The 24,072-nt window shown below is 37.4% G+C and overlaps 1 protein-coding gene across 2 annotated transcripts in view; it reads right to left on the bottom strand.

Moving 5' to 3' along the window:
• WDR25 (WD repeat domain 25) overlaps positions 1 to 24,072 on the bottom strand; it is a 65,993-nt gene that overhangs the window by 2,128 nt on the left and 39,793 nt on the right. For both annotated transcript variants that reach the window (XM_080593902.1, XM_080593901.1), the window contains exons 4-5: positions 18,279 to 18,409; positions 1,009 to 1,179 (exon numbers count right to left, since the gene is read on the bottom strand). In XM_080593902.1, coding sequence (XP_080450028.1) covers positions 1,009 to 1,179; positions 18,279 to 18,409 — 302 coding nt within the window. The remainder of the gene's footprint in view (positions 1 to 1,008; positions 1,180 to 18,278; positions 18,410 to 24,072) is intronic.

Genomic DNA, 24,072 nt, shown 5'->3' with positions numbered 1-24,072 from the left:
GGCACCATGCCTGGTTAGGAGTGCACTGCATACTGCTGGGGGGAAACTGGGTCTAACAGGAAGGGAACAGATAGCACCACACAATCTGCAGGTGAATTGTGCTGTTATGCTGGGTATTCAGTAGTAGTGGGTTATTTTAGGGCTCAGCTACTCACTCGATAATGCAGATAAGCAATAGATGAAGTCCTGTCAGGACATAATCTGTTTGAGTCCACAAGTTCTCTCCCATCTTGAAGGGTTCAAATGTGACATTCAGAAAACTGAAGTAGAGTTTACCAAAATCGCTGTCATTTTCTGTTTGCTTTCAGTGCACAAGAGGGAAAATTGTCCAGTTCAGAGATACTTTAGTCCAGAGAAGGTAGGCTGTGGGGTTTTGTTGTTTGTTTGTTTGGAAGAGGACAGGGAGGGAAAGGCTGGTTGTTCGAAAAACAGCCTTGATACTGAACCTGACTGTTCTGTACTTTATTTATTCACGGGTGGTTTTTTGGTTTTGTTTTTTTCCCCTATTGCCTATTCAGGAAGATACAAGATCTAATATTAGACAAAGACATGATTGTGGAAATTAAACATGAAACAAACCCATTAGATCATCTACTGCATGTCCTTGTCAGTAGAGAACTGTTCATTCCAGCCAACAGGCATCTGTATACAATTCAATCATATTATATTACATAGTATATTAGACTTGGGTTTTCAGAAAAGAACCAGGGAGTTGGAATTATCTGCTAACCTCCTTTGAAGCTGTCAGCCTTTCTAGAAAATTTAGTCCATTAAATATCTTGTCTGGACAGATTACGGAGAGAAACACTGTATCTGTATTGATAAAAGTAAAATTTGCCTCTGTGATTATGCCATACAAGATATCAATACGCATGTATCAGGTTGCTATTACTATGCAAATATAAAACTCGGTTTGTCGACAGCCCTCATTCCAGCTTTATTTTCTACATTATTGACAAGCATGAAATACTGTATCATGACCCAAACAATAACAGCTGTTAATCTTACATGAAAAATCTGATTGGAGATTTTGGCAGCACTTTCGAAGTCCCATGCAATAATGGTACGATCAGCTGAGTCCCGGCTTACTGCATCCGTGCTTGTGAGAAATTCTTTTCCTTCAGTGAGAAAGAGTATATCCAACGTCTGTTGTACTGCAGCTTTGTAAACTCTTGTCACCTAGTAGACAAGAAAGTTTCTCATTTTTGCACAGAGAATGATAAGCTATTAATACCAAGAACATAGACATCTCCAACCAATAATATATTATTTTAGTATGTGGAAAAAAATCATTTTTAAAAATTGAAGTAGAAGCATATTAAGTAGTTTGGTAATGTATATAAATAGTTCACACACTGAAAAATTACATGAGATATAAAAGAAAGCAGTCTGTAGAATTTACATATTACATTTATGTATACTTCCGATTCTGTTATAAATTCTTAAGGAATTAGAGTTAGATCCAAAAAGAGTTTTAGATTACACAATGCTGTGGAGCTGGGTCTACACAAGCTCCCTTCTATTTTACGAACTCAGTGCACTCTGAGGATGAGTCTGAGGAGCTCTCCTTCCAGGAAATGTCAGAAGTTTGTTTTCAGTCCTCTTGCTCTCAAAATCTTCAGCTAGTTATATAAAGCCAGAGAAAGGAAAGCAACTAGGGTTAGTGGGGATTTGCAACTTAAAGGACACTGCAAGAAGTGAATACTCTCGTGGATCATTCTAGACTTAATTATAAATCACAGTAAGAGTAAACAGACGAGTAAACTGGATGATTCAGGACGCTCTCCCAGTCCCAAGCTGCTGTGCAGGGAAGCTCACACATTGGGTGAGGAACTGCCCAGGAGGCACCTACGGACGTGCTCTGCCGAAGCGCCTTCTTCACCACTGCAGAGGACAGCTCACTCTATTAAGGGCTCAATCTGACACCCTCTCCTGAAAAAAAAAAAAAAAAAAAAGAAAAAAAACAAGCAGAGCCTGCTCTTCTAAAGTGCTGCCAGAGGAGGGGATGGTGGTGACAAGAGTGCTGCTGTCAAGCAGTTCGGTGCTTACGGACTCTGCAAGCATGCTGCCTTTGTCTGTAGGGACTCCTACCTCATCCACCTACCAAAGGCTCTGGCATGAGGCAGCCTCTGCTGCTGCTTTTGCTGCCACTCTGCCAAGAACAGAAGACAGCAGGGAAAGAGTCATCAACACTTCAAAGTACATCTGAGCTCAGGAGTAAATAATGTGCCTCGTGCACTAGCTCCAATTTCGTAATTAATGCACATGGTCGGTCTCTAAAGAAGTTTGTGCAATAAAAGCAAATACCAAAGCTCCCAAATCCACTTTCCAAATCAAAAATATCAGAGTTCCCAAGTCGAGATCCTCTTTTAGGACTTATACCACAGAGTCCTGGATGCATGCAGAAATGGATCCTCAGCCACAGGACTCTGAATATTTTAACAGCTTGTGAGTTGGATCTTAAGATGTGAGACAGATTTTGAAGTATTCTAAGGAATATATGAATAATTTGAATGTCCTTTCTTTCTACCTTTCTTCATGAAATTCTGCATCTGTTGTCTACTTTGAATCTTACAAATCAATACCTTGCTTCCTTTTCTCTGATTTACCTCCAATGAAGAGAGACTTCAAGGCAAGTGGCCAGATCAAAGCAGTCCATCTCTGAATATTCTGATCCTTAAAACTAGGACACCAAAAGACTCTTAGTTATTCATATCTAAATCTTTCTCTCCAAGATAGCTAAAACATAGCAGCCTTCACTTCCAACAGGGTGTTCAGAGGTTAGTCCTTCTTGCAACCTCACAGAAATACCAACTGAGCACAGAGACTGCATGGAGTATTATACTGAAATGGTTCTTAACTTGTGAGACATTTCAGTGCCAGTCTTATACCTGTAACAGTACGTGGCTACTGAGTTTGCATAGGTACTGTAAGCACAGGCATTTTTAGAAGAAAAAACAGGTACTGCAATGAAATATCCTGGATTATAACAGTTTTACACTTTAAACAATAAAAGAAAAATAATTTACAATATCAAACAATGTGAGAACTTCTCAATTCCTTGCCTCAAGATCAAAATCTATGAGTGTTTGGAAATGGTCAGAACTACCTGATCCTGCTGTAGGGTACAGAGATACTAGATGATCTCCTGAGGTCCCTTCCAGCTCTGCTTCCTGTGATCTCAGCATGCAGAAGTAAGGCAGCAGCTGTTCCAAGTGCTTTTCACAGGCTCTGTGAAATGTACTTTGGAAACATGATGTTTGCACTCAGTGAAGAACCTTGGTCATGCAAGCACTCTACACACACAGCAATAACATCAACAAGATGTAAACCTGTAGAACGAAAAAAACTGGCACACTTCTCAGCAATCTGCCTCCATTTTTAAGATACAGAATATACAACTGTGTTATTGCATGTCATATTTTTCATCCTAGGAATCTGCATAATATACAAAGCAATTAAACTTTGTAAAGCCAAAATTGATATTTGCATATTTATAGCCTCCACTTTGTCTATGGAGAAATCACCATGCATATCTATTTCTTCACTGAGTTATAAAAAGAAGCACATAGTTCATTAGAAAAGTAGAAAATTAAGCTATTTCATAGGAACCAAAAAAAAAAAGTAAAAGCAAATATACCTGATCTATAACGGCTGCCTGGAATGCAAAATGGAATACCATACAAAAATTTGACAGCTGTAGGAATTGCAGGAGAACTGAAATAAATGCAAATTGTGAGGATGGAACACAAAGGCAGAGGGGTGCTTTACCACCCCTATACAGGGGAAGAAGTAGCTACTCTGTGAAGTACCTTCACAGAGGTGACAAGTTCCAGCTGGGAAGAGCAGAGAAGCACAGACATGAAGCAATGGAACACAGAAGAGGCAGAAATGAAGGTCAGTTCATTCCAGGAAATGTAAAACAACAATATAGAGTAATAAAAGATATTAATAAAAGTCCTAAACAGTGATTCAAAGTAGTGATTCTTTATTATTTCCTTCTTTTAAAGATGGAACAAACTCAGACATACTGCTTTGGTCCTCAGCTACGTGAAGCCTCTAGAAAAACCCTTGTGACATATATGTATGTATAACCCATATATACACTGTCCAGCACTGTTTGGGGTTAGTTTGGGGCCTTGCTTTAACACCTTTTGGAGCAGGAAGAAATTGTGAAGATGGCAATGTAAGCATACTTCTTAAGTTTTGCTCAAATTCTGTAGGGCTGTTACCTAAACTCCCACTATCAATTTAAACATTTTCACTGCTAACTATTAAATATATCTGCTTGTCTGCTAGTCAGTAAGATATCCAACCAAATTACCCTGTGCAACTTCACACTGTTTCAGAAAAAACGTCCACAAAAATTAGTATAAAATAATTAGTATAAAATACTATCTTTTTCTATACCTTGACATGTTCCTCAGAAAAAACTATGCTGTTTAATCACCAAACCACATAGTAAGAACTGACTCAGAGAACAATAAATTAACACTTTGAAAAGCAGCTGAAAACTTGGTATACATAGTATTTAAATTCCTCCATAAAGATGGCTTTCAAAAATAACTAATTGCAACACCCCTGCCCTGAAAAGTACTCACAATTAAACCTGTTTTGTTCTACCTTAGACAATTAATTCATGACATGCCTGAGGAACTCACTTCGGGAAAGCATGAGTTTTCCTACCCTGCTGGCTTTAGTTTGTTAATAACAGCTTTTGCTCTTTTTCTATTTGCAGATTTATCACCCATAAGCACTGGAAAACCACAATCCACTTGTTCAATTGAAGCACTTTCTGGACATAAATGAAATCCTTTCAAAAAGAAGGCCTAATAGTTTCTGGTGTCAACAAAAGCCAAGATAATAATAAAGCTTCTTTACAACAGAAAGAGTTCATGGCTGCAGGCATTCAACAAGAAAGGTAATTTAGGCAAATTAAATCAGTTTCAAATAGATTCTTATGGCTCTGGTGATTTGAGAAGCATGCTGTGATGCTGAATTCAAGGTACATGTTTCGTGTGGATGTCCTATAATACATCTCCGCACAAAGCATAGGCAGTGCCTTTTGCTTCTCAGGAAAGCTCAGAGCATCCATACGAGCACTTCAGCACCCGGCGCTGTCCCCAGCATCGCTGGTCACCCACCACCCACCGGCACTTCGCTTCCCTCAAGTCCCCTCCGGCTTTAGACAAGAAAGAAATGTGCCTGCACACCCACTGCCCTGAGAATCTGGAAGTAAGGTCTCACAACAAATCTAGGAGGACTACAGGCAATCTGGAAGGTCACGGAAAATGTCATTGATCAGCCAGCGCAGTGGTTTCCAACCTGTGAAATGACCGTATTTTTTTTCTTATTCTTCTTGGCTTAGCTTCTTAGATTGAGGGCTTTGGCATGAAACTGCCTCTTCCTACTGGCACGTTGGGTAATGCAATGGGCAACTGATTTAAGTTTCATTTGCGAAACTGTACTACTGCAATACAAGGAATAAAAAGCATGCTTCAACTAAAAAGAAAGCTCATTTTGCACAGAATAAAAGCATTTCTTCCACTGCAGTGTAAGGTGTTGTGTTGAGAGAAAATAATACTTATTACAAAATAAATCAGTTGAACTGATAGGAGTAAGGTGTTGAGCCACATAACTACTATTTGCTTTACAGTAATAAATTCAAAACAAAGCCATGACTATTGACAAACACAATTTATGTTTCTGATCTCCATCTAAAAGCTACAGTGGCTGTTTTAATCAAAATCCACGGTAATAGCATAGACAGGAAGATCAAACTTGTTGTAGTTTTATGTTCTTTAAAGTATTTTAACATAAGACTGGTGTGTATAACATGAGAGGTGGTCCCATGCAAACAGTGTGCCATGTTTATGTTGTCAACATCAAAAATAAAGAAATCAAGAACAAAATTTCACAGTGTGAAAACTCAAAGCAAGCTATGAAAGACAAAGACCACATTGGTGGTGTAGGAAGTCCCAAAACCACAAATTTTAAAGTCCTGAGTAACTATTACTGGAAATCTTGATAAATAAGTCTGCAGTGCTTTCATACTCTTTTTTTTTAATGCCCAGTGAGTGGCTGCTGTTGTGCTTGTTTAAAATTCGTCTAGAAATGGACTGAAACCAGAACTTCCCAACGTTGTGAATACTTACTCTCCAGAAAGAAGCATTTGTTGTTCTTGGCCAGTTCTTGGCCCATTTCAGTCTCAAAGAGCAGTTGTGCCAGAGAGATTGCATGCACAGACAGGTCTACAGTTCTGATCCATGACAGCACCACAACAGGAGTAAACACAGCAGCAGTGCTCATGTATGTGCCTGCATACTCAGAAAGGACCCTTGAATATTAACATTTAAAAGCATACGTAATTATGCTTGTAAAAATGTACCGACATCATCTTTCTTTGAACTTTTTATCCATAGATTCAGTAAAGATTTTTCTCTGACAGTGAAAGAATAACTTCAGTTTTCTAATGCACCAAATAAATGATCCTATTTTAATTACATTGTTCTTCATAATACCATCAGTACATGACAATATATTAGCTGTTTCTATAGAAACCAGAAGTACAAGTTGTTCCACCAATTTCTACAGCCTTTTTTCATATTTATATGCTATCCAGAGACAAATTCATTAGGTCTCCTAAATACAAGCTACTTAAAATGACTGCATCTCATCTTAAAGAAGTTGCAATAGAATGTTTCCAAGGAAACAAATGCACTGCACTTGCACTCTATATTTATTAGATTTTTAAACTATGCTTTAATGACTCGGGCTTATCTCTTTATAAATTCAAGTATCAAGAAATACATCAACAATACTAAAGAGAATCTTTTTTTCCTTTTTTTTTTTTTAAACATAAAGCTGTAGATGATAGTTGCAATTTTGTGGCTAAGCAGTGCTCAATCCAGAGAAAAACAAGATTGGAAATAAACAAAAACAAAATTTTAACAACATCTACCTTGGCCTTTGTTAATCATAAAAACTCTGCAGTACATTTCCAGTCTTATTTTAGAAGCTCAAAATCACAATTTTCACCATTTTTCTAGTTAATTTATTCTATATTTTATAAGGTCTAAATTTCAAAAGTGGGAATTTGTATACATCTCCAACTCTAAATTTTCATTAAATTTGTCTATCACTGCAACCAACTGATTTCGTATTCATCCTTTTTGAAACCTTCTTAACAAAATGGTTATTAAGCCCAAAAGACTGGACCTTCGTATTCTTTTTTACTTATCTCATTTCTAATAAGTTAGTGCTATTTCTTCTTCATGATATTCTAGTTCTTTATTATACATGATTTTGTTAGCATGTTTCTGGAACGATGCTCATTTACAATACTTAGGTTAGTCTCTGCCTTCTACAGCTTACCTAAATGTTCTATCAAAGAGCACCAAATAAATTTAGAGTGATATCAAGTAAGCTTTGCACAATCTACCATCCCTGAACTCCTACAAAATTTTATTATTTCACTTTTTCCTATATCTTTAACTAATCTTTCCTTTCTGTGACAGGTCATATTTCTGTGTGTCTCCTGCCTGAATCCCTTTCTCTTTCTACCTCCTTGTTTAACATAAGCAGTGAATTTGCATTTATGGAGGCCTAGAATATTTCTGAAAGTTCATAATTATAAAGAAGGAGAGCCACAGGCCTGTCATCTTTCACTTATTCCCTCTCCAGATTACTGCATGGTGCTACTTCAGGACTTTCTGTTGTGACAGCTGTAGCACATAGGTCTTCCCAAATCTCCAACAGGCCTTGCTGGTTTATGAGTCAAAGCACAAGAACATCAATAGACAAGAGTTTTAAAAACTGACTACATCCAACAGCAGCATAAATTATTCCTCCATTTTTAGCAGAGACCCCCAGAAAAGTTAACTTCCCTAACTTTAAAGTTCCATATGAAAAAGAAGGAGCTCCTAAATGCTTACAAAATATTAAGAGTTTCATCAATCAAACTATAATCATAGAATATCCCGAGTTGGAAGGAACCCATAAGGATCATCATGTCCAACTCCTGGCACCGCACAGGTCTACCCAAAATTTTAGACCAGGTGACTAAATGCACAGTCCAAACGCTTCTTAAATTCAGACAGGCTTGGTGCAGTGACTACGTCCCTGGGGAGCCTGTTCCAGTGTGTGACCACCCTTTCAGTGAAGAACCTCTTCCTGATGTCCAGCCTAAACCTCCCCTGCCTCAGCTTGACACCATTCCCTCGGGTCCTATCACTGGTGACTAAAGAGAATAGGTCAGCACCTGCCCCTCCACTCCCTCTCATGAGGAAGCTGTAGACTGCGATGAGGTCTCCCCTCAGCCTCCTCTTCTCCAGGCTGAACAGGCCCAGTGACCTCAGCCGCTCCTCATATGTCTTCCCCTCTAGGCCATTCACCATCTTCGTCGCCCTCCTCTGGACACTCTCCAACAGTTTTACGTCCTTTTTGTACTGTGGTGCCCAGAACTGCACGCAGTACTCAACGTGAGGCCGCACCAGCACAAAGTAGAGCGGGACCATCACTTCCCTCGACCGACTAGCAATGCCGTGCTTGATGCACCCCAGGATACGGTTGGCTCTCCTGGCTGCCAGGGCACACTGCTGGCTCATATTCAACTTGCTGTCAACCACAACCCCCAGATCCCTCTCTGCGGGGCTGCTCTCCAGCGTCTCGTCGCCCAGTCCGTACGTATAGCCAGGGTTGCCCCGTCCCAGGTGCAGGACCTGGCACTTGCTCTTACTAAACTTCATGTGGTTGGTGATTGCCCAGCTCTCCAATCTGTCCAGATCTCTCTGCAAGGCCTTTCCACCCTCATCCGAGTCCACAACTCCTCCAAGTTTGGTGTCATCGGCAAATTTGCTCAAAACACCTTCTAGTCCTACATCCAAATAATTTATAAACACATTGAAGAGGACTAGCCCTAAAATGGAGCCTTGAGGGACCCCACTAGTGACTGTCCACCAGCCTGATGTGGCCCCATTTACCACAACTCTTTGAGCCCTGCCTGTCAGCCAATTGCTCTCCCATCATATGATGTTTTTGTTTAGTTGTATGCTGGACATTTTGTCCAGTAGGATCTTATGGGAAACAGTGTCAAAAGCTTTGCTGAAGTCCAAAAAGATCACATCAGCTGGTTTCCCTTGATCAACTACATGGGTGATCTTATCATAAAGGGAAATCAAATTTGTTAGGCAGGACCTACCCCTCATGAACCCATGTTGGCTGGGAGGTGGGTTTTTTTTGTGGGTTTTTTTTTTTTCTAAATATCCCTCTAAGGGAATTCCAAGCACTTAAAATCTAGAAGGCTACAAAGTCTAAAGACTCTACAGCCAACAAATCAGCAGAAAAAAGCTCCAGAAATATAAGAAACCGTCCCTAACCCTGAAAAAGACTACACCTTACATGCCTACTTCTGCTGTTTTCAGATACTCACTGGCACAGGGAACTTGGATGACACATTTCCCCTAAACCTTGCTCCATCACTTTAACACTAAGGTTGTAATTTGGATAATATTTGACATACAGTTGAAGGCATAAGGTCACATTCACAGTAAGCCCCCTAATTCTGCAAAAATCATAAGAGACCTAGAACCACAAAGCAGAAAAAGGAGAGTAACATCACCTTCCTATCCATAAGCGTGCTCTAAAAATTACTCGCCTGAAGTAGAACTGCATGCAGTAACGGCACCTACTACTATATAGCTTGCTTTACTCTAAAAGATCCTACTAGTTGTTACCTCAAAAAGACATGCTTACCTCTCTCAACTTGGAAACACATCAGCCCATACACTCTGACCCACATAAAGAACGATGCAACTAGCTGAAGGAAAAACAAAGCACTTACCCCCCAAGGAGCAGCTCAGGGAGAAGGAGCTCCCTAAACCGCCACCTGCAGCTTACATACCATTAGGCCCACCTGGCCCCCAACCAATCACCTGGGAAAGGGGCGAGGCAAAGCAAAAAAAGTATAAATCAAGCAGGGTGAGCAACAGCTGTGTTGTTTTTATTTATCTGGCTTAGCTCAACAGGGTGCAAAGCACAGCACAGAGAACTGGGTTGTTTCTAGAAGTAGTAATTCTTGTGCCTTTGCTTCAGCTTTGAATATTGAAAGGACAATATGACCAAGGAAGTAACTGAAACTATTTCAACTGGAATTAGCTCAAACCTTTCTTCACACTTTCTTTATGCTCATGGTGGATGAAGACATCTCTATATTAATTCTCTTAGATTTATAGCTGCTGTTAGCAATGTTAACCATACTTTCTTTTTGAATCTGAGCAGTCTTGTATGTCAGTAAAAGGGTTGCTTAATGTTGGCTGCCCGTATTTTTCTTTTGGTGGCCTTCAGGTTCATTGTTTATTATTTTTAGGGAACTTTCATGCAGATAAAAACCAGGCAAGATTTTGATTGGTCTTAATGAAATTAAGTACTATGAAAAGTGGGAAAAACTACTGGGAAAACTTACCGAGAAAGTTTAATACCAGCATGCCAATGCAAGTGGTAAAAAAATGTTTTAAATATGTTCACTTTCAGTGGGATTTGTGGAATAAAGGGAAAGTTATAGGGATAAGAAAATGAAACTTCCCTTAACATGGAGAATATTGCTTTTCCCAGCTGTGTAAAATGGCATCAGCATAAACTTCTCACTTCCTCTTGGCCTTTTTGATTTTTTATCAGGTTGTTTTAACTTTTATTGTCTTATACAGCATGTGAAACTGAGCACATGGTTGCTATTAAGGAGATTAATGTAGATCTAAAGATATATATCTGTGTGCCTTCTTTTTGACTATGTCAGAGTAAATGAATCAAAAAATGGGTTTATCCCTTTGAAACAGCACTTTGACACTTAACAGGTAAAATTTGCAAAATCTCCAAAGTGTTTCTGAATGGATACATTCAGAAAACTTAAATTAATACATTCAGATATGAGTTCCTTTCAGAAGAGCTAACAGCATCCTTGCTTTATAATATACACACGTTTGCTGGCACATGTAAATGAATCCTTTCTATTCAGTCAGACAATTCACTCATGATATAAGGAACTTTAGCTCCTTTAAAAGTAGTATCAGTACAACTACAGTTGTAGTCTTGTTCTGATATTACAACTGTGTAATCTACAAACCCAAATTAATAAAAATAGATGTAATCTTACTTTCTTTTGTGAACACAAAGAAGTCCTTAAATGCTGAGCTAAATGATACACGTCTCAACCTTTTGCTCTCCTTGGTATTTCAAGGAACATTAAAATTTCAGGTAGAATAAAATGCTGGAATATATATTGTCTCCAGACTGAAAAACTAATGTAGAGCAGTCAAAACAGAGTGACTGTGTAATGCAACTGGCTTGTGCTGAACATCTTAAGACATTATTCTACAGCTCTGTGAAAATTAATACCTTTAAAATACATAAGTACTTTAGGGTCTCAGTATTATTGTGTGGTTCCTTTTACAGGGTTTTTCGAAGTTCAGATCTCAAGTGCAGAGGTCCCATGGAGGCTGTCCAATATGATGCTCCCTCCTCAGTTGGCACTGCAGAGTTCTGCATTGTTTTATTATTTTTATTTATACATTTTTTAACACACACTTCCGAGTTTTCCAGTCTTTTCATAAAGCTTCTAAAAACATTTTCCAAGTATTCCATAAACATCATCAATCCATTATACAGCAATATAAGGCCTCCAGAATAATCTCATCTCCAGAGAGACAAAACTAGGTTTAATACAAACAAATAACACTGTAATAAATCTCTACTTTCTATTCAAGTGCCTCCTTTATTCTTCTTTATTCTTTTTTTTTTCAGGCTTTGATTACTTGTCTCTATAATTTTGAGATGCCTGTATACTTTACATTTCACTGAGCAGTTAACAAGCTGTTCCAGCCATTCATTTCTATGCTTAGCTTTATCTTGAAGATTTTGACTTTCTTATTGTTCTTCCATTCTTTATCTTGCTCAATATCCAAAGTTACATTTGAAATCATTTTGCCTATTTGCTCAACAGAACAAGGATAGCAATGTCTTTTTTTATATCTGTTTCTGATTAATAGCCTACTCTACATTTCTCGATGTTTTAATAGCTGAAAGAAAGCCTCAAGTAGATCTTCATACATTTTCATTGAGACTTAAAAATACAATTTTTATAGCACATTCAATACATGAATAAATACTAGCAATTTATGCTCATAAATTTACATTCCTGTTAAAAATCAGCTGCCAGCCAAAATCAAAATGAGATATCAGAATTAGTAAATTGGCAATACACCACTATCAGTTATTCTATTTCATTTTCCATCAGCAGAAATCTTTGATGTGGCACAATGGCATAGGAGAGCTCATCTGAATCACTGCATATATATATATGTGTAATTGGACAATAGTTTTTTAGTAGTCATTCTCTCCATCTCTTTGATGCTTTATACTTTTCTTTGAATTTCCAACAAAAATTCCCCCTTTTCCTGAAATATGATTGTTTTGCTATACATAGGCTGCAAGAAGACAGCCTGTTAAAACACAGGAGTGCATTCTAAAGGATGGCCTCTGGAACTGAATTACCAACGAATGCTGAAATTGTGTTTTCAACATGCAGTGAGTTTAGGATGCTTATTGTATTGACAAAATATGCTGCAAGGCCTAAAAAGGCTATTGCTATCAGGAGTATGATGATGGGAACAAAGAGAATTATGACTTCACCCACACCATTGTTCCAAGCTAAATGACAGGTTAAAACACTTGAAAAAAAGATGCAAAACAGGACAAAAGCTACTGGAAACTTATAACAGTAAGAATACCAAAGAAAATATTTTAACAAATTAGGGTGAAAGCACTTGAACGATATTAAGGATGTTTGCATCAAAACAGAAACTAAGTGGCAAGACACCTCAGACATCTATTTTAGCTAAGAGCAAAATGCACTCATTAGAACAGGATAAATTTCAACATATTGGGCAGTACACTTTATCCAATCTTGAACATGACCTTAAGCGTGTAAGATAGAAAAGAATGAAAGCAAGCTGTTTGCAGTTTGTGAATAAAGGTAACAACAGAAACAGGAATACCTGAAGGATCCATTGAAATTCCACAAAAAGAAGCAGACATTAGATACTGATGAGTGATGATTCATGCCTAACCAACATACTGTTCTGCAGCTGAGAGTTTGAAATATAACTACATTATTTTGTAGTAATGATGCATATGCGATACTCACCATTCTGCAAGAAGAAGCCAAAACCAACAAAATCAGAGTTTGATGTCTTTCCCCTTTTCTCTACTCAGTTCTGATCTTCGACATTCACTCAGTATGCATACAAACCCAGTTCTTCAAATCAAACCACATTTTTAGAGCCAATACAAAATTCAATGCCTAACAGTCTACACCCTCTGCTGAGCTACAGATACCTTAAATGGGGAAAACAAAGGGCAAGAGAAGCTCCCTCCCTCCTTTGGAAATATTTCATAGGATGAGAGTGGGCTACACTGCTACTTTAGTCAGGCACAGTACACACAGAACTTCATTGTTTTCAAAGTAACATGTCAAAAAATACATCAATATCTGTTACCAAGCTAAACCCACACCATCCACTTTCTAAGGTGATGAAACACTGCTATTATTTATTAAAATTAATACTCCTAATGCACTGCTTAATTGGTTAGTTTTCTGACTAATGATGTTCTGCAAGAATATAATTGTTTCCTAGTGAACAAAGCAGGTAACAGCTTTTTAAAACTTCCCAAGAACAACAAATACAGGCTCTGTACAAAAGAAACAGGATGGGTGGTTTTGTTTTGTTTTGTTTTACCAAGCTTAAAGCTTTCCTATTTTACCTATGGGAATAAACATTCATTCACTTGTTTGTCCTCTTGGAAAGTAAAATATTTCTTTGTAGTGTGGTGGGATGTTTCCTTTATCTCTTCATTAGCACCAGCTTACAGAAGCTTACTCTGAGCACTGCAGTGTCCTGCAGTTAGAGGCAAACAAGGTTTGCATTCCTGAGTTCAAGCAGTCCTTTACAGCAGGTTTTAAAGCAGGAGCTTAAGCATTATAAACAGAAATGTACAGTCAGCCACTGAGAAAAAAAAATGCATTATTCTACTAGTCTTAATTTTGTTGTACATAGTAGCATGGCCACAGATTTCTGAGAAATCACATTATAAAATGGGATCAAAGGACTTCACAGCATGCAACCAGGCATATGACAACAGCGATGCTCTCAGTCAAAAAGAAAAAATCATAATGCAACAACTTTGAGTACAGCCTCTACTTGGGCAACAGCATTAAAAAGTGGAAAGGGGATGGCCCATAGAAAAGGGATGGCCCATGGAAAGACAAATATCTTATCTCGTTGTACCCATTTCAAACAGGCATCACACCCAAATCAGTAAGTAAGGAGGTGAAAAAAAAAAGCACAGTTGGGCAGTAGAGCATAAAAAGCGTAAGGACTCCCTAATCAGCAGCAAAGCTGAGGGCTGTTTGAGAGTGAACATATAGTCAAATTAATAAAATGTTAAATATTAATGTTTCACTTCTACTAGTCTGTATGAACATAAATGGCTTTAACAGTGTTTGTCCTCTGGAAATGAATTATAGATGCTGTCACCCAAGACATTCACTCCTGGCTCTGAATGCAGATGTACATGCAGCTTATATGTCATCCTCCACATCCTCCGCAAGCCACACAAAGGTGACTCCAGCCATATCTCATTTCTCATAACTAGACAGTGGTAAAGTACTGAAAAATGCAGTTTTCCTCCACAGTTTTGCCAGATGTAGTTTACACAGTAGTTACCAGAATTAAAATATATCAGAACATCATCTCAAACCAGGCTACTGTTAGGTTTTTTCTTGTTGTTTGTTTGTTTTCAGAATTACAGAAGATATAAATGATATTGAAGTCTACAGTTTATCAGTATGGGTTTACTACTTTGCCTTCTTTGCCTTCAGTAAGTCAATACCTCACATTGCACATCAGCCCCTATCTCTTCATCTTCCACTGTAATCTCCATCTCATCCGTCTGCTTCTTACTGCAATAATCTCTCATGTAAAACATGTCATACACTTCTCCACTTGCCTTCTCTCTGTTCTAGCAATGCTGTTCTTCAGTGAGGGACACGATTGCATTTCTCCTCTCCTGTTGCTTTCCAGGAACAGTTTCACTGAGAAGACTCCCAGGCAATCAAACTGCCCCTTGTCAATCAGCAACCTGCAGTCTTGTAGCAAGTAGATGCATATATCTGATGGGGATGTCTTCTAGAGGACAGCAAGATCAGCTGGTTGGCAACATACAGCAATTACAGCTTGGTAGACATGCTACTCTGCAGCCTCTTCATGGGTTAAGTACACACTGTCCCGTAGCTGCTCCTGTTCACAAAGAACTGCTTTGTGAGCTTACGTTTACACAAACCTGAACTACAAAAAGGATTGACAGACATAAATGCACAGTCTGGGCTGTGGCTGAGCTGAAGCACTGGAATTTAAAGCCTAACAGGAAGGAGCAGCTTTATTTAAGTGACTAACACAACTAGTGTCTTCATTGCTTGGAATAAGATACTGCTTGATACTTTGCAAGGTACCATGAGAAAGTATTGACACTGAACTTTCACAAAGAGGAAAAAGGACCCAAGAAGAAAATAATTTTTCAAGCCATTTGTCTTGGCAACAACACTACACCATTCAAAGACACAACCAGAATACCAAGAATTGGCAGAGATATTGACCATAGGAGAGCATCAGACTCAAGAGATGACTCAGAACCAACTTATTCAGCACAAGCATTTACATCTGCTGCCTAGCCCTTTACTTCTACTTGAGCCAATGCCAATTTAGCATAGTCTTTCAGCATAGGCTCAAATCTTTTCATCACAATCTCTGGCATCAGAATTGCTGTAAAAAGTATTATTTAAGCATAACCCTTGGCTGTCAATATCCATTGTAAAAGATTCTTCTATTTATTTCCTTGAAAGTGAAGTGCCTTCTCCACTACCACTATTTGAGACTGTCCCCTACCATCTGTGAAAGATTTCTCACCATATTCCTCCATAGCTGTCTCCACCAGGGAGCTACCTTCCAGGCAGGCACATTTTTGCAGCATACCATGTTGGCCATTTGTACTGTTTGTACTGTAGAAACAGGCAGTTACCATTTTCCATCTGTAGAGACTGGGCACCTTAGACATATGCAAGCTGGAAGTATTGCCATTTTTTGGCAGGAACATGTTCATCAGTCACAGCTGATTTCAAATCTAGAGAAAAATCATCTTTGCAGGATTTTCAGACAGTCAAAGACGTAATATCCATCATAAAGAAACAACAGGTGGTGAAGTAAAGGATGTCTCTAGCTTTGTAGACAACCACTCTGTCATTTGACTTTGTGTATAACTACAATGTCATTTACCGGAAAGTTTGTTGCACCAAGTTAGAAAATTTCATAAGGAATACTTTGTCACCCATATCTGCCATCTTCTACTTGACTAGGATAAAATATCTCAAATTTAACACTACAGTCAGCGATCTTTAAGCTTTAAAAAGATTATATCCATTTGGTTCCTGAAATATTTTTTAAAGGAAATTCATCCTAACATGACATTCTATGGCTTCTCCATGTTAAAAAGGACAGCTAAGGTTTCAATCACAGACTGCAACCCCTCCTCACAATTAAAATCTACTGTTATAAGAGTCTCAGGAAAGAAAAATTGTACTCTCTATTTCATCTGCACACTATGAAACCACTGACACTGCTGAAGAAGACTTCCTCTAGTCTCTCTTTTCCAGCATCCTGACAGGAAAAAAAATAATGATTTTTTCCTACATTACATTTACAGGGTGACCTCTGACCATTTGAAATGAACACCCTTTGAACTGGTATTATTTTCCATTTGTGTGATACATACTCCAATGTTCCGTAAATTGCCTATGATAAACACAGCACACCAAAATCACTTTAGTGGCAATACCAGAATACTGTATACCAGTGAAAGACAGGAATAAGGAGAGAAGAATTACTATGGAAAGTCTCATAGCTTTTTTAAAGTTACGTAGGTATTCTTTATAATATGTATTTACTATTTTGCAAACTAAAACTACAATTATCTTTTGTCATGGAACTGCGCTTCAAGTATTTCTTCATATCCTTTATCAAGGAAAACGGCTCATCATACAAGTATGCATGGAATAAATTCCATCACACTTTTTACAAAGGTTTTCCCACTGATGGTGTAACTCTGAAACTCTCATTAAATTTATTTTCAGAGTAGCCTCAGACTTGGCACTCTGGATATGTACATACTAATGTTCTTTTAATAACTTGTTCATGTAACGGAAGCCTAAGGTATAGAACCTACACAATTATTAATAAAAAGTCACACCACACAGTCTGAATTGTTTCTCAAACACCAGAGATAAATCCAAAGGAACAATTGCAGCACAGGAACCAAGTTGCTGATTGCACAAGAACACTGTATTTCCTTAATAGAGCAACTCCCATAATAGCTCATGTTAGAGCTCTCATACCTGAAATATCTACCTGCATCCCTCACCTATTATGCTGTTTAGTGCATCAAGGTGAGAGACAGTGTTCGGTTAAGCAATCTTACCTTCTTCAGATCCCTTCTGCCATCCTCAAGAGCAAACAGATGGCTAACTATGACGAGCAGGCTCTACCCACATAGAAAATCAAAGGAAAACAAAGAACTACTCACTTTACAGTCACTGCTGCTCTTTGAGCTGTTCTGTGCACGTGGATGTCTGCCTGGCTTATGCTTCCATTTTTGGTGAACAGTACAGTTCTGGTCTTACCTGAACTCTGAAGGACAGATGGGAGCATGCTGTTCTGCGTGGTTCAGGATAAAGTAAAGGCAAAGACCATATATGCCTCTGCATGGCCTTTCATGCATAGAAAATTACTCCAGGTTTCTGTGCAAGAGATACAGGTGCACACACCCTCACCTATGTGTAACGGCTTAAAGAGCTTCCTAGTTACACAACTGCCTTTTTTAAAAATAAATATTAAGAAAAAAAGAAAAAAAGAAGCAAGCTATTGGCTTAATTTAATTCAACTATACATTACCCGTATTTATAAAGCCAAAAAAAATCATGTTTGTTGTGTGTACAATGTTCCTCTTTGTGCTTCAAAAACATTATAAAGGTTCGTATCAACATATGGCAATACAATCAATGACAAATGCAAAATGCTTACGAATAACATTTCACTGAAAGACCATCTAGCAGCTTAGTAATACATAGCACATTCAACCTAGGAAACATCCTACAAGAGAAAAAAAAAATCCATTACCTTACAAGTCCTTATATCCCAAGCTTTAACTTCTGGGCTGAACCCTCCACAAACAAAAATATTTGAATCTGTAGGGTGAAACTTCAGTGCGCTGATCCTAAATTCGTTTTTGCTGCTAAATATCTGCTTCCCTAAAATAAAGTGAGAATTGAAGATTAAAATTTGATCAGTAAATGAAAATAATTATTAATTTCAACCAAGTTTCAAAAATACCTAGCTGGTCAAAAGTGAATATGTTTCTATTAACACATTTCAAGTGCCTGGGACTACTCTGGTTTCCTGAAAACACAAGATGGAACTCACTAATTTCCACCCACATGAAATCAATCCTGCTCATGGGCTTCTGCACCACTGATTGCTTCCTATTGAGAGGAGACAACAAGCGGTTTTGCACACTAAGGAGAGGAGCACCACCAAGGTCCCAGTTCAGTTGACAGCCAGGGCTCAATCTTCAAACCTAACATTTGAATGTTTTCCTGAGAGAAGCCATAGTCTTTTATCAGTGGGATGAAAATAACAACTAGAAGAAAAGACTACTGTCTGTATAGAAATCCCACATCCCAAACTATACTACAGCTCTTGGGTGGTTTACTTATATTTCTGTGAAGGGAGGAGCGAACCTTCATCTTGAAAGAAGGAAATAACTTGTACACCATCACATGAAGGCAATAGCTGTTCCCATGGATACTCTGTTCCCAACATTTAATTGTGCACACTAATCTTCACAGGATCCTGCAGTTAGTATCAACTGCATTTTACACTTTCAAAGGCAACAGAATTCAGCTACGTTAATTTATAGGACTTTTCCACAGTCCACTGCTTTTGTGCTAACAAATTCATGACATTAACATACATTCACTGAAATATTATTTTGAAAGAGCAGCATGGACCAAGATAAATAAATTTACTTAGTTTCATAATTTCAATGTCCTTTATATTCTACATATCACATGTAAAGATCTACATTAAATAAAATTATTGCATAAGTCCCAATGAAGAAGTGCTACAGAAATAAAAAATAAAAAACAACACAAACATACTATGACAGAAGTTTCTTAAAATATTAATTAATCTAGATTTTCAGAAAATGAGAGTTGTCTTAAACCACTGAAAATACTTTAAAAAAAATAGTGACAGGTATAAATACTTCCTGTTAGGTGGACAATACTGATAAGCATTCATATAGAATTTTTCCTGCTTACTTCACGATTTGGAGCCAATTTATTTGGTTTCAACATCAGTTCCATTTTCCCCTTCTGCTGAAATAAGCTTACATAGTCAAGAGAATAAGACTTGTCAAATAATTTATTTATTCATTGTAAAGGAAAGAAGAGAAAGATTGTACTTTATGCATGTACACTTTGAGCTAGCATTGGCAGGAAAAAATAGATTGCAGGGAATGTAAGGGGGGAGAGGCAACTGTTGTTCTACATGAACATAGGGTTTTGTAGGTTATTTTTTCTTTTTTTTTTTTTTTTAATAGATTATCCACTGATTACCCATGCGATATCTAAACAGCCTCTCTGTCACAACTGAGGGGAAGACTTAATTCAGTCCCTAAAGTTCCTTCCCCAAAAGGAGAAAAAAGTCACAAGGGAAGCAGAGACCCTTCATACAAGTCGTGCAACAGTGACCATCTTTCGTCATGGGAGCTTTCAGCATCCTGACAGCTATGGCAGAAAAAACAAAGACTCCACAGGGAATGAAGAAGATATTAAAATCATCAGTAATAGGAGCAACAAGATATTGCTCTCATCTGTGCACCATTTGAAGGCTACAGAAAAGCCACATGTGCATGCATCTTACTCTGTCATCTAGAACTCCTGAGAAAACACTGAATATGCACACAGAGGCTCCCTGGTTGATTTAATAGCACTTTGCTTCAAAGGAATTTGGCTCTTACAAATACCTAGTTTAATAAACACTCTGGGAGTATAACCAATAAGTTTTTATGGTACTGCAGCCAGAAATTAGAAAAACAACAGCCTACCTGCACTAATCTCGTCAAGTAGGACATACAGCATCAGAACAAGCAGTCACAACTCTCCAGAAAGCGCATTGTCCAAACGGCGCTAGGTATAGACATAAGAGATCCAGTAGAACTCACCACCTCACATTCTGAGAAACATTAATTGCTTACCTGACTTTACTAAGATCTGGTTTTACCTCCACAAGACTTATGAAAACTGCATTTTCTATCTATAATGGATACATTTGTCTCACTATTTTGCTCTTTACAAATGCTCTAGCATTTTCTCTAGCCTAAGGCATGAGAAAGTCAAGTAAGACACAACCAAAAAGGATCTGCCCTAAATATAAGATGCATTTCATCTACTGACTACAAGATCTGTTGCCTTTCCATAGAAAGAAATAAGATTGATTTGACACGATTTGTTATTAATTAGTCCATCTTTCAATCTCATCCCCAGCTACTTCCAAGTAATTTGGTCATTTGCCCAACATTTTCTGCAGAAACTTAAATTCTCTGATTCCCTACTTCATTTTCACCCATTTTAAAGATAGATGCAGTTACTGTGTTTGCCCTTTTCTTGTCATCTTGTCATCATTTGGTTATTTACCTAAAAGCTCTCAGTGACAGTCACTAATAGTCCTGAGATATTACAGTGCAATTGTATGAATTCCACATTACAGTGTAATTGTACAAACAGAATTCATGCAAACAACATGAGCATCTTATTCTCCTCAACGCTCTTTAAGCTCCCCCCTTTTCTGATTTTGTGATTGTACCTTACTGTTTGATGCAAATGTCAACCACGCTACCTTTTCAACTGGTCTGAGTATCAATTGTGATATATTAACTTTAAAAGCTCAGGCTCTCTAATTAATCGTCTAAATTACACCTCTCAGTCTCATTCTTTCTCCTCTCAAAGTGAAATTTAATCAAATCTCTTTTTCTGGAAGCTCAGTGAACAGCATTCTGAAAAGTCTGGCACTATTAGGTGCATACGTGAATTTCATTCTACTGTCGTGACACAGAAAATGAGAAAAAGACTGGAATGTAGAAAAGAAAAGCATGGGAGCAAATGAGAGCGTACTCAAAAGGGGAGAATCACAACAGGACAGAAAGGAAATTCTCCTATTGTTGAAACTGAAATTTATGCCCAATACACAGGACTGCTTGTCACACAAATATGCCTGAATCCTGCAACACAAACTTTCCTAACATTTATGTGACTACATTCCTCAAACTCTTTCCTTTTAGTTCTTAGATCACCAGGGCTGAATGAACTGCTGAGGCACAGTCTCTACGGTAATGAAATCTCTACTCCCAGAAATTTTTCAGAACCTCAGTAACAGGAAAAACATCCCTCCAAGAGATGGAACACATCACTTTGGAAGATGATGTGGCAGAATATAGTTCACACAATTCAATATTTGAAAACTGTGAATTCAACTCTTATCCCTTTTTCTGTACAAATTTCATGTAGTGTGTTTTACTACTGAGCTACACATGTAACTGTGTTTTGATGGAACCAGCCCCACACCTTGGCAAGTCTACCTTTGACGGTTTCTGGAGATCCTGCTACACATTTCTAGTAATCTGTACTTGCAATTACGCATATTGTTGTAAGTTTGTTAACATTAAATACATATTCAATGTTTTGGAGCCTTATTTTATATATTGCAAAAGATGTCCTTCTAGTAGAAAACTCCCATATCCATAAGAGAAAACAATGGGTGTAAATCAACAAGCTTGTATATATCTGCATTCTGTATGTATTTATTGCATTTTAGTTCCTACAGGTAGCATAACAAAGACTCAACCAACACACAGGCTGCAGAAAATTGTATTTTCTGAAAATCGATTTGGCTAATTGAGGGAGAAAACATGTCACAGATCATTTTCCTCTGTGAGAAGTTGTTATTCCAAAGAAGAGAGCAAATGTTTCTCTCAATCTTTAATTTTCACAATTTCAATAACAATACCTACTACATCTTTGCAATGTGTTTTATATTCTTAAAGTGCTTTAATTCAATTCTTCACTCATTAAAGGCCCACCAGTAACATACACAGTATGAAAAAAGTCTTTAAAGCGATCTTGAACATATGTTTCTGCTCATTTCATGCTGCAACCTACTGTGAAACTGCTCAGCTATGAAATCAAATATTTTAAAGGCTATTTAACATTGTGAATTTTTCACAGAACATCAGCACAGTTAATGAGCACTGGATGCTTCTGTAACTGTGTTTAGTGGTCCTAAGGTTCACACCCCTACACGTATAATCCAAAACATTCACTTACTTACACTAATCAGTAAAGAAAAGTGAAGCCTAAAACTTACAAGGACATAAGAGTAAACTTGCAGAGTAGATTGGATTTCCCTACTGCGTTTACAAAAAGACATGAAACAATAAAAAAAAATCACCCTCATTACAGTCACAATACCTCTCTCATATGCAACAGTGAGAAGAAAATTAGATTGATCAGGTGTTATTTGTACTTAACAAATTGATGTTGGTTGTTACTTTTCTCTTTTATCTTGCCATGCTTACAGATTGTTTGGTTTTATCTCCAGGAATCTAAGTTATACCAACTACATGCATTTATTAATTTTTTCCCCTACATAGTCACAATTTTCAGGTGCTTAAAATATTAAATCCTTTTATCTTTGACCCTTGAAAACATTTCAAAAGTAATCTTTGTCTCTTTTTATTGCAAGGACTTCATACTAGTGAATATAAAAACTAAAATTCTGTTAAATCCTAGCTGGAGGGTAACCATTAAACTATGTTCAACATATAACTGCTAGATTTGGGGGGGGACTCTTTTAACCTCACAAAGATAACCGTGTGCATTCAAAAGAATGAAATGAAATGAAATGAAATGAAATGAAATGAAATGAAATGAAATGAAATGATCAATCCACTGGTCTTTTTTTCTGAGGTGTCATATAAAATATATGCATTAGTGAATATTCATGCACTAGCTACATAGTACTGGGAGAGCAAGTTAGGAATAGGAGGAGAAAGTCACAGCTCTCCTAAGGTTATGTTTATGTATGAGCACTAAAATTTCTATTTGAACAAACAGAATTACATTAACAATAATCATGTTATATCTATAGGACTAATAAATTAAAATAGAAAAGAAAATAGAAAAGCAAATGTAGGCCATCCTCTTGGAGATACAAAATGTGCCATTAACAAACTCTCAAAATAATTTAAAATAAAACAAATGAAAGAAAAAAAAATATTTAAGTCACCACACTATATATATATATATATATACATGAAAATCCTTTCCAAGTCAACATCTTCATTTCCTGCCTATGGCAATGTGAAATCTTTCAAAATAGTTTAAATTCCCCATTATAGTTCCGAGGATGTTATATTTGAAACCAAGCTCAGTCTATGAACTAAAATACAACTGTAGCATTTGGCAACTTAGGAAAAGTGCCAACATTTGTTGGAACATTCCCTCTGTCATAATATTAAAGAATGAAAAGTGTCTATAATATGCAAATAATATTAATCCAGCCAATGTTCTGCCTATGTTGTTGTACCAATTCATTTGTGACTAATGAAAAATCCACTGATGAATAAAATATATTCCAAGAATAAAACAGTTATAAATAAATTTTTAAAATATATTTCCCCTTCTAAAGTTGGTAGAGATTCTCAGTTACATCTGGATGTAACAGATGGTAAATATCAAATGGACTTGATCTAGAATTGTTTTCAAAGCAAATTTTCTTGAAATAAAATGCTCAGTGCTCTCTGAATACAGCACTACTTGTTACTCTATGAACAACAAACTATCTGAACTGTCAC

Source organism: Anser brachyrhynchus (genome assembly GCF_964034855.1).
Source record: "Anser brachyrhynchus genome assembly, chromosome: 5".
In the NCBI taxonomy this organism is placed as follows: domain Eukaryota; kingdom Metazoa; phylum Chordata; class Aves; order Anseriformes; family Anatidae; genus Anser; species Anser brachyrhynchus.
The sequence above is the reverse complement of the archived record's forward strand: the minus strand, read 5'-3'. Positions and strand labels throughout refer to the sequence as shown.